This window comes from Pituophis catenifer, unplaced genomic scaffold (genome assembly GCF_029215685.1).
Source record: "Pituophis catenifer annectens isolate HBS135680 unplaced genomic scaffold, rPitCat1.0.hap2 SCAF_2, whole genome shotgun sequence".
Lineage (NCBI taxonomy): Eukaryota > Metazoa > Chordata > Lepidosauria > Squamata > Colubridae > Pituophis > Pituophis catenifer.
The window spans coordinates 276,427,419-276,441,845 of NW_027256882.1; the positions used below are offsets into that span (position 1 = coordinate 276,427,419).

Here is a 14,427-nt window from a genome sequence, read left to right on the forward strand (position 1 = left end):
TGTCATTTCTGAAAATGGAACCAATGTCCACCCCCTTCGTATCATCCAGTTTACTTATCCAGTCCAGGTCTGTGAAGGGGCGTCCAGTTTTGGCAATGGCATGGCATGTTCTAAAGAGGTTTTCGATTTTCCCCAAGGTTGTTTTACTTACGTTCTTTAACATATGCTGAGTGGTATCTGAGTCTGGGGTAGAACTACTAGCTGTTTCCATACAGGAAGCCCATGCATGAGCTTCACTGTTTTGATGGTCATCAACTAATTCAAGAATAAAATCATCAGTCCCAGAGCAAAAATTGTGTGTCTTCTCCCCTAAGTCTACATTATGTTTCCGACACAGAGCACAGTACATAATGCCTTTGTCACTGTCATATTTTAACCACGAGTATTTCAACAGCCAGATGTTTGGAAACTGGTGTCTCTTCTTTGAAGAGCTTTGTTTGCCTGGAGTTACATTCTTGCTTTTAAGTTGCTTCAGGGCTGCTATGGCTATAAATATTTCATAATGTTTATGATAACAACATTATAGTGTTTTAATACAATTTCAATATAACTATTATTTTGAGCTACAATTATTAATTATTCCAAACTACAGAAGTTCAATTACTGTATTTGTTACAAAACAATAAATGTGAGGCATCTGAAAAATTCCTTTTTTTTTCTTGCATAAGCCAAATTTAGTGCAAAGATATATGCTGAATTCTGTATTAACTATATGTGAAGCTGAAATCTTGTCTTCCCATAAAATTATGCAAAATATAAAATGTTCATCTTTAATCTTTTTAGAAATTAATACCGCGTTTCCCTCAAAATAAGACCGGGTCTTATATTAATTTTTGCTCCAAAAGACGCATTATGGCTTATTTTCCGGTTAGGTCTTATTTTGGGGGAAATACAGTACTAAATGCCTCTGTCTGCTGAGGATCTTAACTGGGGCTTATTTTGGGGGTAGGGCTTATATTACGAGCATCCTGAAAAATCATGCTAGGTCTTATTTTCCAGTTGGGCCTTATTTTTGGAGAAACAGGTTATAAACTGAAACAATATTCAGCAGAATTGTTGACTGTTTAGATTTCAGCAGTTTTGACTGACAAGTTTTTATTCCTTATTTACAATCATAAGAGTTCAAAATTATTTCTTTCTTGTATTTTAAGAAGAGGCTGTTGGGGACAAATCCAAACCGACATAACACATTGTGTTATCTGAAGCTTCCATTAAATCTTAGGAGTGTTTCCTACAGTTAGGAAGCAACTCATAAGTATGCTTAGTTGAACCCACACATACTATGCCAGGATTTTTAAATATGGTATAGTGAATAAGGTATAATGTTACAAGGTTCATAATAGTTATATGAACAGCCTGTTATGTGTCTACTAACAGAGAAGAAATATATACAGCAAAAACTTATATACTCCTGAAACACATTGTCAGCAAATATATAAAATACTTCAAGTAAGAAATGTTAATAGAAACCTTGTTTTTAATTCAGATATTATAGGAGAACAACCTGTTTCTAATGAAGCTATCACAGAAGAAAATTATGTACTGCCAGTTGAATTTAAATACAGGTTATCTGCAGAAACATCCTCCTTTCATCCAAATGAAAAAAGCACATTTTAACAACAAGTTAAAGGTGGTATTTGCCAGTTCTCCGAACTATTCAAAATTTCCACTGCCCATTCTCCAGAACCTGTCAGAACCTGCTGGATTTCACCCCTGCCCCAGCCTCTTTTTTTGCTATCAGAGGCCTTTAGGAATTTCTTCATCCAGCAAGGCTTTTGTGAAGACCTCTGCTGTCGATAACAGAACTCTGGATCGATCCGGAGCTCTGTTACTGGCTACAGAGGCTTTCAGGAAAGCCAGTTGTAGCAGAAGAAATGGGACGAGGTGTGCAAGGTCTGGCTGCAACTATCCAAAGGTAAATAGTAGGGCAGCTCCACCCCCCACATTCCCACCCTAGCTTAATTTTTACCTGTACACCCTGGAGTGGGCGGGGTCTTAATTAGGGCTTATTTTGGGGGTAGGGCTTATATTGGGCGCACGTATAAAAATCAAGCTAGGACTTACTGTCTGAGTAAGTCGTATTTTTGGGGAAACACGTTTTTTTATTTCTATGTTCTCCATTAACTCTGCTTGCCACAAGCCAACTGAGAAGTATGCAAGTGATGATCATGTGATTGCAGGAGGCTGTGATAGCTGTAATTGCACTTTGTTGCAAAGTGCCTGAATAGCAATTACATGACCATGGGATATGGTCATAAATGGGAGGGAGGCGATCATAAATGTGAGGGTTAGCTACAAAACTATTTTTCTTAACACTATTGTAACATCAAATGGTTGCTAAATGAGATAGTCAATAAGCAAGGACCGCCTATACAGGTTTTCACCTATTGTAGGAATGGATATTAGAAATGAACTATGATCACATGGACTTCATGAAAACCTTTTCTTTTTTATTATCTAGTATACATTTGTGTGTTTGTATAATTTTTTTTTTTAGAAAAATGCCTGCTATTTACAATAATTTAGCAAATATATTAACTTTTATAAGCAATTCTTTGAAATCTTTTTAGAATCTTGAATTAAACAGGTCCTTTTTTTTGAAGAAAATGTATGGATTGTCAGGACGGAATGATACTGGATGAAATGATATGGTTAAATATTAAGACAGTAGAAATATTAAGAGAGTAGAAGACAGTACATTTGAAGAGTCTAAACAGACATTTGGGTGTACATGGCAAAGGATGTGTGTATCTATAACTTGAATTTAAAAAAGACAGCTAAGTCAAAATAACATTTTATTGAGGGATTTATATGTTAAAAATGTATTGAGGAACAACATCAGGAAAGTGCAGTGAAGAAAAGTAGATTTGCACTGTTAATGTATAAAGTGATCTAAAGGTTTTATTTTAAACAACTAATCTGCATTTTGTCCTGTTCTTAACCTTTGTAGAAATATCCTTATATATATAATATTTCATATATATATAATTATATTATATATTATTATTATATATATATTATATAATTCATATATAATATTTCAATCACTTTAAATATTGAATAGTCATTAATATGCTATGATAAATATATGGAAAAAGTATTTTCTTACCTTTAGGTGCCACCTGCAGAAACTGCTTATGAAGAGTACTAAGCTGTGAAATAGTGAGTGTACTGTTTGTAGCAGTCTCCACAGATGGGGGACGAGCTGGACGAGGAGGATCTTCAAATACTTTTATATCACCATTAACATAGAAATCTATTCCTTCCAGGACTAATTCAAACTGAATTCTGGATGAAGTTTCAATACGATTCCGGGCAACTCCAATTAATTTATCCACACTGTAACAATAATATGCTTGAAAATGAAAAACATGGCAAAACCTAAAATTAATAGTTTATTGACAATTAATATTTTTCTACAGGCTTGGTCCCTAGAAAAATCAGTCTGATTCTTCAATTCCAGGCATGCTATTAAAATATCTAATATGCTCTCTAGAACATGTGAAACCAATAGCTATTGAAATGCCTCTCTTGCTGAATCTCCCAAATTTCATTATGTCATTTGAATAACTTGCCTCCAGAAGTTGTGAATGCTCCAACACTGGAAGTTTTTAAGAAGAGATTGGACAACCATTTGTCTGAAATGGTATAGGGTGTTCTGTCTAAACAGGGGGTTGGACTAGAAGACCTCCAAGGTCTCTTCCAACTCTGGTATTCTATTCTATTCTATTCTATTCTATTCTATTCTATTCTATTCTATTCTATTCTATTCTATTCTATTCTATTCTATTCTATTCTATTCTATTCTATTCTATTCTATTCTATTCTATTCTACTCTACTCTACTCTACTCTACTCTACATTTAACTTCCTATGAAATTGGAGTGAATTTTTTTATTATGTTTGAAAAACTTTTGTAGTGATATATTCATTTTACTGAGAAAGATCCAATGGGAATGACGCAAAGTCCTGATATCTTCACATTTCCAGATACATTATGGATAGAAAATGTTTGGGATTGCCCACTTTAATAATTCTCTCCAGATTGCATTTCAGCCTATGGATTAGCATACATGAAACTAGTTTTTTAGATATGCCAAAATGTAAGAGAAGCACAGAGACCAAAAGCTTGTCTTCATTTCGTTTTGTTGGGGTTTCACACAGAAAGAATAAATAAAAAGTGATGTTTTCTGCCATTTATGGAAAGCTTAATGAATCAAAGTAAACAATTTCATGGCTCATTCAAAAAACTATTCACAGCTGTTCAGAAAGAAAAAAAGTATATGTTACATTTCTCTCAATAAATGCTACTTTTTAAACTATAATTCATGCAACCAGTATTTAACTACATATACACACCCAGGATGTAAACTATTACTCACAATTTGCTCTTCAGAATTATAGAAACACAACTGTAGTTTATCTGTATTACAGATAATGCAGATTTTTACCTCATTTCCTCTATTGTAACATAATATTATTCCTTTATTAACAATTTATTACCTAGACATTTCAGCCAGAAATCTTTCTCCAAGCCATTTTTCCATATTCCTGTATGTTTCTTCTGCCTTTGATTGTAGATCCTCCAGGAAAGCTAATCCTTTAACTTTTAACAGCTCAAGACGAGATTTTGCAGCTTCCGCTATTTTGAAAATGGCTTGCAGTTAGCATAAATCCAAACACACTCATCATTTCTGAAGGTCTAGTATTCATTAGATTAAGCATTATGTAGGAAACAGAGCAATTAATTCTGTATACAGGTAGTCCTTGACTTACAACAGTTCACTTAGTGATTGTTTGAAGTTACAACAGCATGAAAAAAGTGACTTATGACTGTTACAACCATTGCAGCATCCCCTGCTCATGTGATCAAAACTCAGATAATTGGCAACTGACTCATATTTATGACGGTAGCAGTGTCCTGGGGTCATGCGCTCACCTTTTGTGAACTTCTGACCAGCAAAGACAATGGGGAAGCCAGATTCACTTCACAACTATGTTACTAACTGAAGAACTGCAGTGATTCACTTAGCAACCATGGCAAGAAAGTCTTAAAATGGGGGAAAATTCACTTAATAAATGTCTTGATTAGCAACAGAAATTTTGGGCTCAATTGAGGACTACCTGTATCTGCACAGTTGGATTGCTGCATAAAAGGCTCTTGTAATGATGTGTATACTTAGAACATGGCTTGGTAATGGATTAAGTTAATAAATCACCCATCTCTTTCCACTAATGAGCGTATGACTGTAACTTAGTTGCTTGTTTCCTTACGATTTATATTAACTGTTTCCTAATATGATTTGATTGCTTATTTGTACCCTATGACTATCATTAAGTGTTGTACCTTATGATTCTTGACAAACATATCTTTTCTTTTATGTACACTGAGGGCATATGCACCAAGACAAATTCCTTGTGTGTCCAATCACACTTGGCCAATAAAATTCTATTCTATTCTATTCTAAACTAAGTTTCACGGTATGAAGCTATGTTTTGAACTAATCATGGTTTATGAGTATATCACAGATAAATTTTTTCTGCTACACCAGTCTTTTGGCTGCAAAAAAATGTTCCTCAGTGTTTTTGGTGCAGGATTCAATCTAGCAAAGAACAATTTGGCCTTATTCTATTTCTGTTCTTAGAGAATTAAAGTAATAAACAAAAGCGAAGTTCACAAATATGGTAAGCCTAATACATGAGTAATTGTGGTTATTCAACGAACTATGGATAAACCAAACCACGTTAACCAACACCTGAACCTAAAAAAAGGTTAAGCAGAACATCTACAACAAGTTCAAGCAAACATAGTTAACATCCAAAACAAATGTCTACGGAGATTCTCAATCATCCACGTTATGGTTTTTCCAAAAGTGCTGTTCAAAAGGTAACTGGATTTTCTTGGTTTTTTCCCTTGAAAACATTTTGCTTCTCATCCAAGAACTGAAGAAGCTTCTTAGATGAGAAGGGAAAAGTTTTCAAGGGAAAAAGCCCCAAGAAAGTCCAGTTGCCTTTCGAACAGCACCTTTGCAACATCCAAAACAAATGTTTGGGTTTTATTTAATTTTCTCAGCCCTAAACGGGTAGATATTTAACTCTTTTGTTTGCAGAAATGATACCTTCATGCTCCAGTGCAGCAAAATATTCCTGTTTCATTTTAAGCTTCAATTCTTGCTTCTTTAATTCTTCTGGGGATAAAGGAGTAGCTATTACTTCAGTCGTAGATGGACTATGTGTACCTGGAGGAAAAAGTAATATTGAAAAAAAAAACAAAAAAAAAAAAACTGAAGGTAAAAATGTTTGAATAGCTATTATCTTTGTATTAACAGACAGCTAATAAAGTAATCTAGGTTTTCTCAAACTGTGTGATGCTTTGTTCCCCCCATGAATACGGGTAGTCCTCAATTTATGACAATTGAGCCCAACATTTATGTTGCTAAGTGAGACACAGTTGTTAAGTGAATTTTGTCCCCTTTTACAAGCTTTCTTGCCACAGTTAAGTGAATCACTGCAGTTGTTACGTTAGTAAGGGATGTGAAGTGAATCTGGCTTCCCTGTTGACTTTGCTTGTCCGAAGGTCACAAAAGATGATCACATGACCCTGGGACACTGCAACTGTCATAAATATGAGTCTGTTGCCACACATCCGAATTTTGATCACATGATCATGGGAACGTGGAAAAAAAACTGTGGAAAACAGCCATAAGACACTTTTTCCAGCTCTATTGTAACTTCATACTTGTAACTTCCCCAACCAGCAAAGCCCTGCTCTGTAGTGATTGTCCAATTTCGTGTACTTAAACCTTTCTGGCATTTTCCTGGGGGTACTTATTATGTTAGGTTCTGGCACTGAGTCTATGGATCATCTCTATGTGTTTGTGCTCAACCACAAAATATTGTGCTCAACCACAAAATATTAGGAGCATTGCAAGTGAATGGTGCCTCAAGACCAGAAAGGGGAAACAAGATTAGGCAAGAGGGCCCTGAATCTGGCCAGGTCATCTTGGATAGCATTTAGCCAAGCTGTGCACAAGTTTCAAAAGGCCAGGCCACCTTCTGAAACTTGTGCACAGCCCAGCTCAGTATCAACAGCTCTGTGAAGCTCATTCCCATCTGAGCAGAGCAGGAATGAGTGCAGTCCTTCTCAAATTTGCTTGTTACCCTTTGAGAACCTCTGACAGTTCCAAAGAAAAAGGAGTTTCAGTCCAATATTTATAAAGCACAAACCGTTTTAAAAGTCTGAGCTTTGTTCATGTATCAAGAGTTGTTTGCCTGGTGTTACCGGAGGAGAAATTTCCTGACAGTGAGAACAATCAACCAGTGGAACAGCTTGTCTTCAAATGTTGAAGGAGCTCCATCACTGGAGGATTTGAAGAAGAGACTGGACAGCCATTTGTCTGAAATGATCTCCTGCTTGAGCAGGGGGTTAGACTAAAAGACCTCCAAGGTTCCTTTAAACTCTGTTGTTCTATGAGTTAGATCTGCAGCAATGAACCCAAATAAAACAACCATCCTCCCTGAAAAGTTTGTGAGCATATATTTGCAACCAGATGTTTTCAGTCTGTGTGTCCTTCCTCCCCAGAGTAAATATTCTACGGGATCCTAGTAAGTTTCAGGACAATAAAAACAAAAAAACACCCTAACCCAAACTCTTTCTGAGTTTTGGGGAAAAGGAGGAAACTCCCTCCCAAGTTCCATAAAAATATCTTTTGGTGTTGCCTCAACTAGACCAGAGGTCTTCAACCTTGGCAACTTTAAGACTTGTGGACTTCAACTCCCAGAATTGCGAACTCCCAGATCTCTGGGAGTTGAAGTCCACAAGTCGTAAAGTTGCCAAGGTTGGAGACCCCTGAACTAGACTGTTCCTTCTCAACCTGGCTCTTCTGAATGTTCCCTGGAAGTACAAACTAGGAATACTGGAGTTTTGTTTCCATTACATCTGGAAGATGCGGAGAAGCTTTAGGATGGCGTGGATGAGATGTGTCTGGTCCTGCTCTGAATAAGACCACAATATGTCACTAAACTTTGTTTACCTTTCTTTTTTCCTTTCTTAGCATCTTTACTGTCCTTGTCTTTACCATCTTTTGCTTCTTTCCCACCTTTTGCTTCCTTTTCGCCTTTTCCTCCTTTCCCTTTCCCTTCCTTGCCACCTTTGCCAGGAATTGTTTGCGAAGATTTGAGGCGCTCTTTTTCCTTCATTTCCTCCAGAAGCCGTTCTTTCTCCTCTTCTGCTTCTTTTGACTGAATTTCAGAACTCACCTGAAATTTTATATACCAACATTTATTAATAGAAATATTAGGAGCATTAAAGTAGAACTGTGGTGAAGATGCTTTTTGAGCAAGGCTACCATTAGTTAAGGGTCCCCCGCACATGTGCTTGTCATTCCTGACTCTAGGGGGCGGTGCTCATCTCTGTTTCTAAGCCGAAGAGCCAGCGCTGTCCAAAGACGTCTCCGTGGTCATGTGGCCGGCATGACTCCACGCCGAAGGCACATGGAGAGCTGCTACCTTCCCACTAAGGTCGTCCCTATTTTTCTACTTGCATTTTTTATGTGCTTTCAAACTTTAGGTTGGCAGAAGCTGGGACAAGAAACGGGAGCTCACCCCCTTACACAGTGCTAGGGATTTGAACCCCTGAACTGCCGACCTTCTGATTGACAAGCTCAGCGTCTTAGCCACTGAGCCACCACATACCTTTAAAGACTATCGTTAAGCCTTGCTTAATGACCACTCACTTAGTGTGTCAAGTTCAAAGCATGATTATGCTGTTGCTGCCATTTTCGCTTCTCAGCTTGCCACAGAACCAGGGGGAGGGAAGCCTAGGTTTGGCATGCCAGTTCCAGGCGACAAGAAGAAATCGTCCCATGGGAACCAAGGTCATCTAACCAGATGGTCGGCAAAGAGTTCAACAGTCTTCCATAACAATATCTAGACATCTAATTGGACAACATGACCTGCACTAAGGGGGGGGGAGAGGGAAGAAACTATTATTTAACTATGTGAAAGCCACGGAAATTAAGTAGAGCTGGTTTTGCTTTCAGTCTGTGCCAAAATGATGTACTCAATAAAGCTTTGCAAAAAGAGATTGGATCATCTCAACAGTGCTTCCTTATCTGGGTTCGTCAGTCAGAATCCTGACATAGCAACTATATGAAGTTATGGCGGACCGTCTAAAAAGAACTGGGGACCTGGTTCCAGAGTTCCATCATCATGCACACATTTTGTTTTTCCCTTCTATCCCCAGACATCTATGACTCATCTCTTTAAATAAAGGCTTTACCTACCATGGAAGATATAGTTGTTGTAATATAATTCCATGTCTCTGTGAGCAGTTTCTCATCTGGGCTGAAATTAAAAATTATACTTTCCGAAAACAGATCGTCCTTGAGCTTAACCGGAATCAATTTGATTCTTTCTCTGTTAACTTCTGGTGAAGGAGATCTGTGAGCAATCGTAGGGATTCTTAGAGAAAGGGGAAAAAAGAGATAAGTAACAGGTTGAGTCTTACTTCCCCAGATGCTCTATTTTTAATGTATTGAATACATTTCTACAAAGTTTTACAGATTTTAATGGAAAATATAACACAAGCTTCAAAAGTGTGGCTGACATTTGGGTTGGCTACACTTGCAGTGGTGCCCAAGAGTGAATCACAAGTTGCAAGTTCTCCCATTGTACATAGGACATTTAGTGTATAAATTAATTTTTGGGTTTTCTTGTTTCTTGTATCACTTTGCTTGGTGAAGAGTTCTTGAAAACTCATTTTAATACTGTTTTATGCTGTTTTAATTCAGTTTAATACCTATTTAAGTGTATTGCCTTTATTTTGTATTTCCCTTCCTCCCCTGCCCACCCCCTGAAATGCCAGGTGTGGCAAATTCCCAGTTATAGGGTATATATGTTAATTAATTAGAGAAAACATAAAATACATGCCTTTCCCTAATTTACATCTCTCATACTTTGCTACCACAGTACCTTTTTCCCACACATATTCTCATGCTGTAAAATGTACATGTGACATATGTAAATAAGGAGTATGATTTGGATCATGAGGTTGTGGCCCTTATTTTTTTATGCTCGTCCCCTTGAGTGCTTTTGCTTTAACCAAAATGTAATGGGTGGAGTCAGAAGCAAACTAAATTTTATTTCATATCATTTTGCTTTAATAATCCAATTTAATGGAAAGTTAGCTAATATGTTAATGTTAATGATTTTTTTTTTGCATTCATGTCAGAAGCACTGAGGTGCTTCCGGGTTGAAAAGGTAACATCACCGTTGCCCTGGGGATGTCCAGTTGGGGGCTCCTTTCATGTTCCCAGCAGGAACTAGAGTTAAGGACAACAGCTCAATCCCGTCCCACAGCAGCTCTCGTGTCTCGAATGTGGGCTTGCCAACCTCCTGCCCAGAGTTCCAACCACTTGACACCGTGCCCTTATGTTAATAATAAATAATGAGTTAATTACAATTAACTTAATTATTAAACATAAACGTAAGAGCCATGGTGGAGCAGTGGTTAGAATGCAGTATTGCAGGCTAATTCTGCCAACTGCCAGGAGTTTGATTCTGACCGCTCAAGGTTGTCTCAGCCTTCCATCCTTCCGAGGTTGGTAAAATGAGGACCCAGATTGTTGGGGGCAATAGGCTGACATTGTAAATCGCCCAGAGAGGGCTGTAAAGCACTGTGAAGTGGTATATACATTTAAGTGCTATTGCTATTAATTAGTATTAATATATCTCCAATCACATATTTCACCATTTTCCCTGTCTCACTGAAAATTACAACTTACTAACAATTGTTAGATATTCCCTGCAGCCACTCTTCAAGGAGGCTGCTTTGGGTTTCAGACCACTCCATTCTCATTTAGCTATTTTTGTGTTATTTGACTGGCCCCGGTTTTCTAGGGCCTCATATACAGATGTTTTGACTCAAACACATATACACCTTTTTAAAGCAGATGTTTCATGCCAGTTATGAATGTATAATGGCAGTACATTCATACATGTACTTTCTCCTATTTACACATATTCCACAAATATATCTGTTTACTAATTGCTGCAGTTCTCCCATTTTTATCATACATTTTAGTCTTGCACTCTTCAGAAGATAGCCTTCTTTCCGTCAGATCTATCAAGGGTATTCTGGTAAATTCGGAGCTGCTGTCTGTTGGAATTTTGCCTTCCATTGCTCTATAATAATCATTCAGAAGTTTTTTGGTATCTTGGAAACGGTCCATTTCATTCTTTATGACGTCCAAAGAAAGCAAAAAAATTAATCATCCCTCTGAAAATACAAGACAATTTTACAACATCTATACTGTTGTTAGAAAACTATTCTTAAAACAGTCCCTTCTCATCTTTACAATTTGGGTTCCAATGTTTTTGAACAAAGGAACTAATACCCAATTTTTTGTACGTTTGAGCTATGTATTAATAATGTTAAAGCACTATGAGTTTTAACTATATGTTAATTAAGCATCCACTAAATAATACTATTACTTCTATTGGAGTTTTACGATACTGTAGCTAAGCTAACAGACCTGACACAAGCTGAACATATTTTTAAAATCACAATTAAGAGAGTAGTCATAACATTGTATGCATCATTAATTATCTGTATGTCTCATTTCTCTCTCTTTATCTTAAAATATAATTGTACTCCAACATTAACCATGAAGGTTTGAACAAATGTTTGAACAAATGTGTACTATATATATTGTAAATAGCAGATATGATTATTAATTATTTGAGGTTAGCATTGCTGAAAATACAGTGAATGTAACACTAAACCATAAAAAAGTCATAATAGTCTTGTCTGTCTATAGATTCTACAGAATAGAACAAAAATATGAGTAATTGTCCAAAACCATCTAGTTTGGGTCTAAATGATAAATTTCACTCAATGATTCTTCAATTAACACTTTAGTTTCATTCTACAATTATGCTTAAATCCAACAAGAAAAATGTCAAGTACAATTTGCTAGATTCTGTACATCTGAGACAAAACTTTATGCACCTGTCATGCTTTTGATTTATTATTAGACTAAAAGCCGCTAAAAATATAACTGAAAAGTAAAAACAGTGCTATGTATTCATGGGAAAATTCACAAAGCCACAGTCTCAAAAGAGGGAAATAGAGACAGAAAGAAAGAGAAACCACAACAATATAACAATCCATTTGAGCAGGACAATGATCAGGTCAAAAATTTCAGCTTAAAGTTCTTAAATCTGTACCATATCTCCTCTAGCTTCTACCAATCCAGGGGTTTGGGGATTGAACAAGATACAGAATAAAGATAAAGTCATATGATATTATCTATCCTAATGCTACCCATGGTAACCTTTTTTGGGGTAATTTGTTGCATTTCTATCTAATATTCCTCCTATATGTGTCATTCAGGGTCCATTATGAGCCTACAAATAATGATGTCAACCCTGAGCTCAGTCTCAAAGGGGGATTCCTATTACCATTTGTATGGATCAGGCCCATGAAGAACCAGGGTGTTTGAATCTGGTTCTTTTGAGATACACTTAGTGAATATTGGGATTATCTTCTTTGGATGACTTCAAACAAAAACTGGACAGATATTTGTTGGGGATAGGCAGCGGGTTAAATTTAATAGTCTATGTAGCTCTTTGCAATTATGATGTTGTTTTTCAACTGTATCTGTCCAGTGGTCCAGAAAGAAGACTCACACATTTTGAAAGATGGACAGAAAATTAAGAGTAAACTGGTAGTGGTGTGTTTATGCTTGTGTGTGTGTGTTGGTGTCTTATCATAGTTCACCACCAAACTGGTTATTGATTTGGAGCTGTTACCAATGGCCAGACTTGCACTGTGGATTCTTGTTTGGACAGGCAAAGCTACCCAGTCACACAAAGCTAAGACTCTATCAACAATCTAAAAGTTTACAAATGCCAGGGCTTCATGAGGTATTTGGAACGTCCAATAAAGATTGCAGTGAGAAATGTGAATTGGTACCCAAGGGATTGTGCTATACAATGTGAATGTGACATCCATGCTGTAATGCAGTTTTGAACATTTATCTTTTATTTCTGTAGCCAGAGGGTTCCACTGCAACTGGATTATAGAACTGTTATTTAATAACACTCCAAGAAAGAAATAGCACAAAATGTAGAAACCTATACATTTGAACAGCAGAAAATTATTAATTATATTAGCTATTTTTCTAATAACCTAGTTATTCCTAGTTTCAGCCAAAAGTTCATAACACATGAAAATGCAAAGCTCCTTCTATCATACTTCAGACCTGCATAAGAGAAAAAATGTGGTTCATCAGAAGCCCAATTCGGTCGGGCAACCAGCCATCGTTCATGATATCACAACGTTCTTGCTCAGCTTCATCTCTCCTGTTTTCACAGATATCCCACAAGCGATCTCTTAAATCCTAAAAAAGATTTTTTTAAAAAACAAATAATGTTCTGAAACATCAAAAATATTTCATCCCAATCCTCCCTGCCCACCCCAATAAACTAGCTAAATACAGTTCCACTGGAGATATCAGCTGCTAGAGTGCCCACTTTTACACATAACTAAAGTGACTAAAGATCACTTCAAAGTTATAATCAAAATGCAATTTTAAAGGTGACTTATGGAATGAAAATTTGTAGACAATAGTCAAAAACCATATTAAATCAATTAATCAAATTAATGGTTTATGTTTACATTCAACTTAGTGATCAAATGTGGTTCTCAGAACCTAAAATATCATTTACCTGTGCCTTATATGTACCAAACCATATAGAAAGTTGTTGTAGAAAGTTGTATCAAAACAACTGATACAAAACCTTATTGTTACAAAATCTCAAAACAGATCTTCTTCATGGAGAAGACACTTTCTCAAAACACTTTATTCATGGAGTCTGCACTATCTGCAGTCTCTCCTTGCCAGAATTGTTGCTCTCTGAAAAAATAAAGGATTAGATGGGACATTTTTGGCCGGGGGTGGGTGGGTGAGCGCTGGTGGGAGACAAGAGCTTCCAGTATTATCAGGTGGATCTGATATTCTTTACAGAAGCATGGAACATTCATCAGATACAAAGGTTAATTGTGAATGTGAATTGGATTCTTTCTAGGTAAGTTTTCATCATCAAAAGCATTTCTAATGGGTCAGAAATCAGATTATATATGGTTGTTATTAGTTTTTTAAACCAGTTTTATGGCAAAGCCATATATCATACAGGGCGAAGAAACATGTTGATTTCCAGATCTTCAAGCAGCCAATAGAGCAATATAGTAAGAGATTGTGGAAATGGAAATGCAGAACATCTGGAAAAAAACTGTTATTCTTAACTTACACAGTCCAAGGCTGTACAATATGATGTGTATGTTGATGGCGGCTAATGCTTTTAGTTCTCATTGTAAGGTAATGCTTCAATTTAAATCATTTCTCTCTTTTTAAAAAAGTAAAAT

The 14,427-nt window shown here is 36.5% G+C and overlaps 1 protein-coding gene across 1 annotated transcript in view; it reads right to left on the minus strand.

Moving 5' to 3' along the window:
* The window catches only part of SPEF2 (sperm flagellar 2), a 110,971-nt gene that overhangs the window by 28,606 nt on the left and 67,938 nt on the right, over window positions 1–14,427 (minus strand). Inside the window, exons 24-30 of the mRNA XM_070935950.1 lie at window positions 13,265–13,402; window positions 11,076–11,236; window positions 9,284–9,461; window positions 8,033–8,258; window positions 6,119–6,238; window positions 4,503–4,641; window positions 3,110–3,339 (exon numbers count right to left, since the gene is read on the minus strand). Coding sequence (XP_070792051.1) covers window positions 3,110–3,339; window positions 4,503–4,641; window positions 6,119–6,238; window positions 8,033–8,258; window positions 9,284–9,461; window positions 11,076–11,236; window positions 13,265–13,402 — 1,192 coding nt within the window. The remainder of the gene's footprint in view (window positions 1–3,109; window positions 3,340–4,502; window positions 4,642–6,118; window positions 6,239–8,032; window positions 8,259–9,283; window positions 9,462–11,075; window positions 11,237–13,264; window positions 13,403–14,427) is intronic.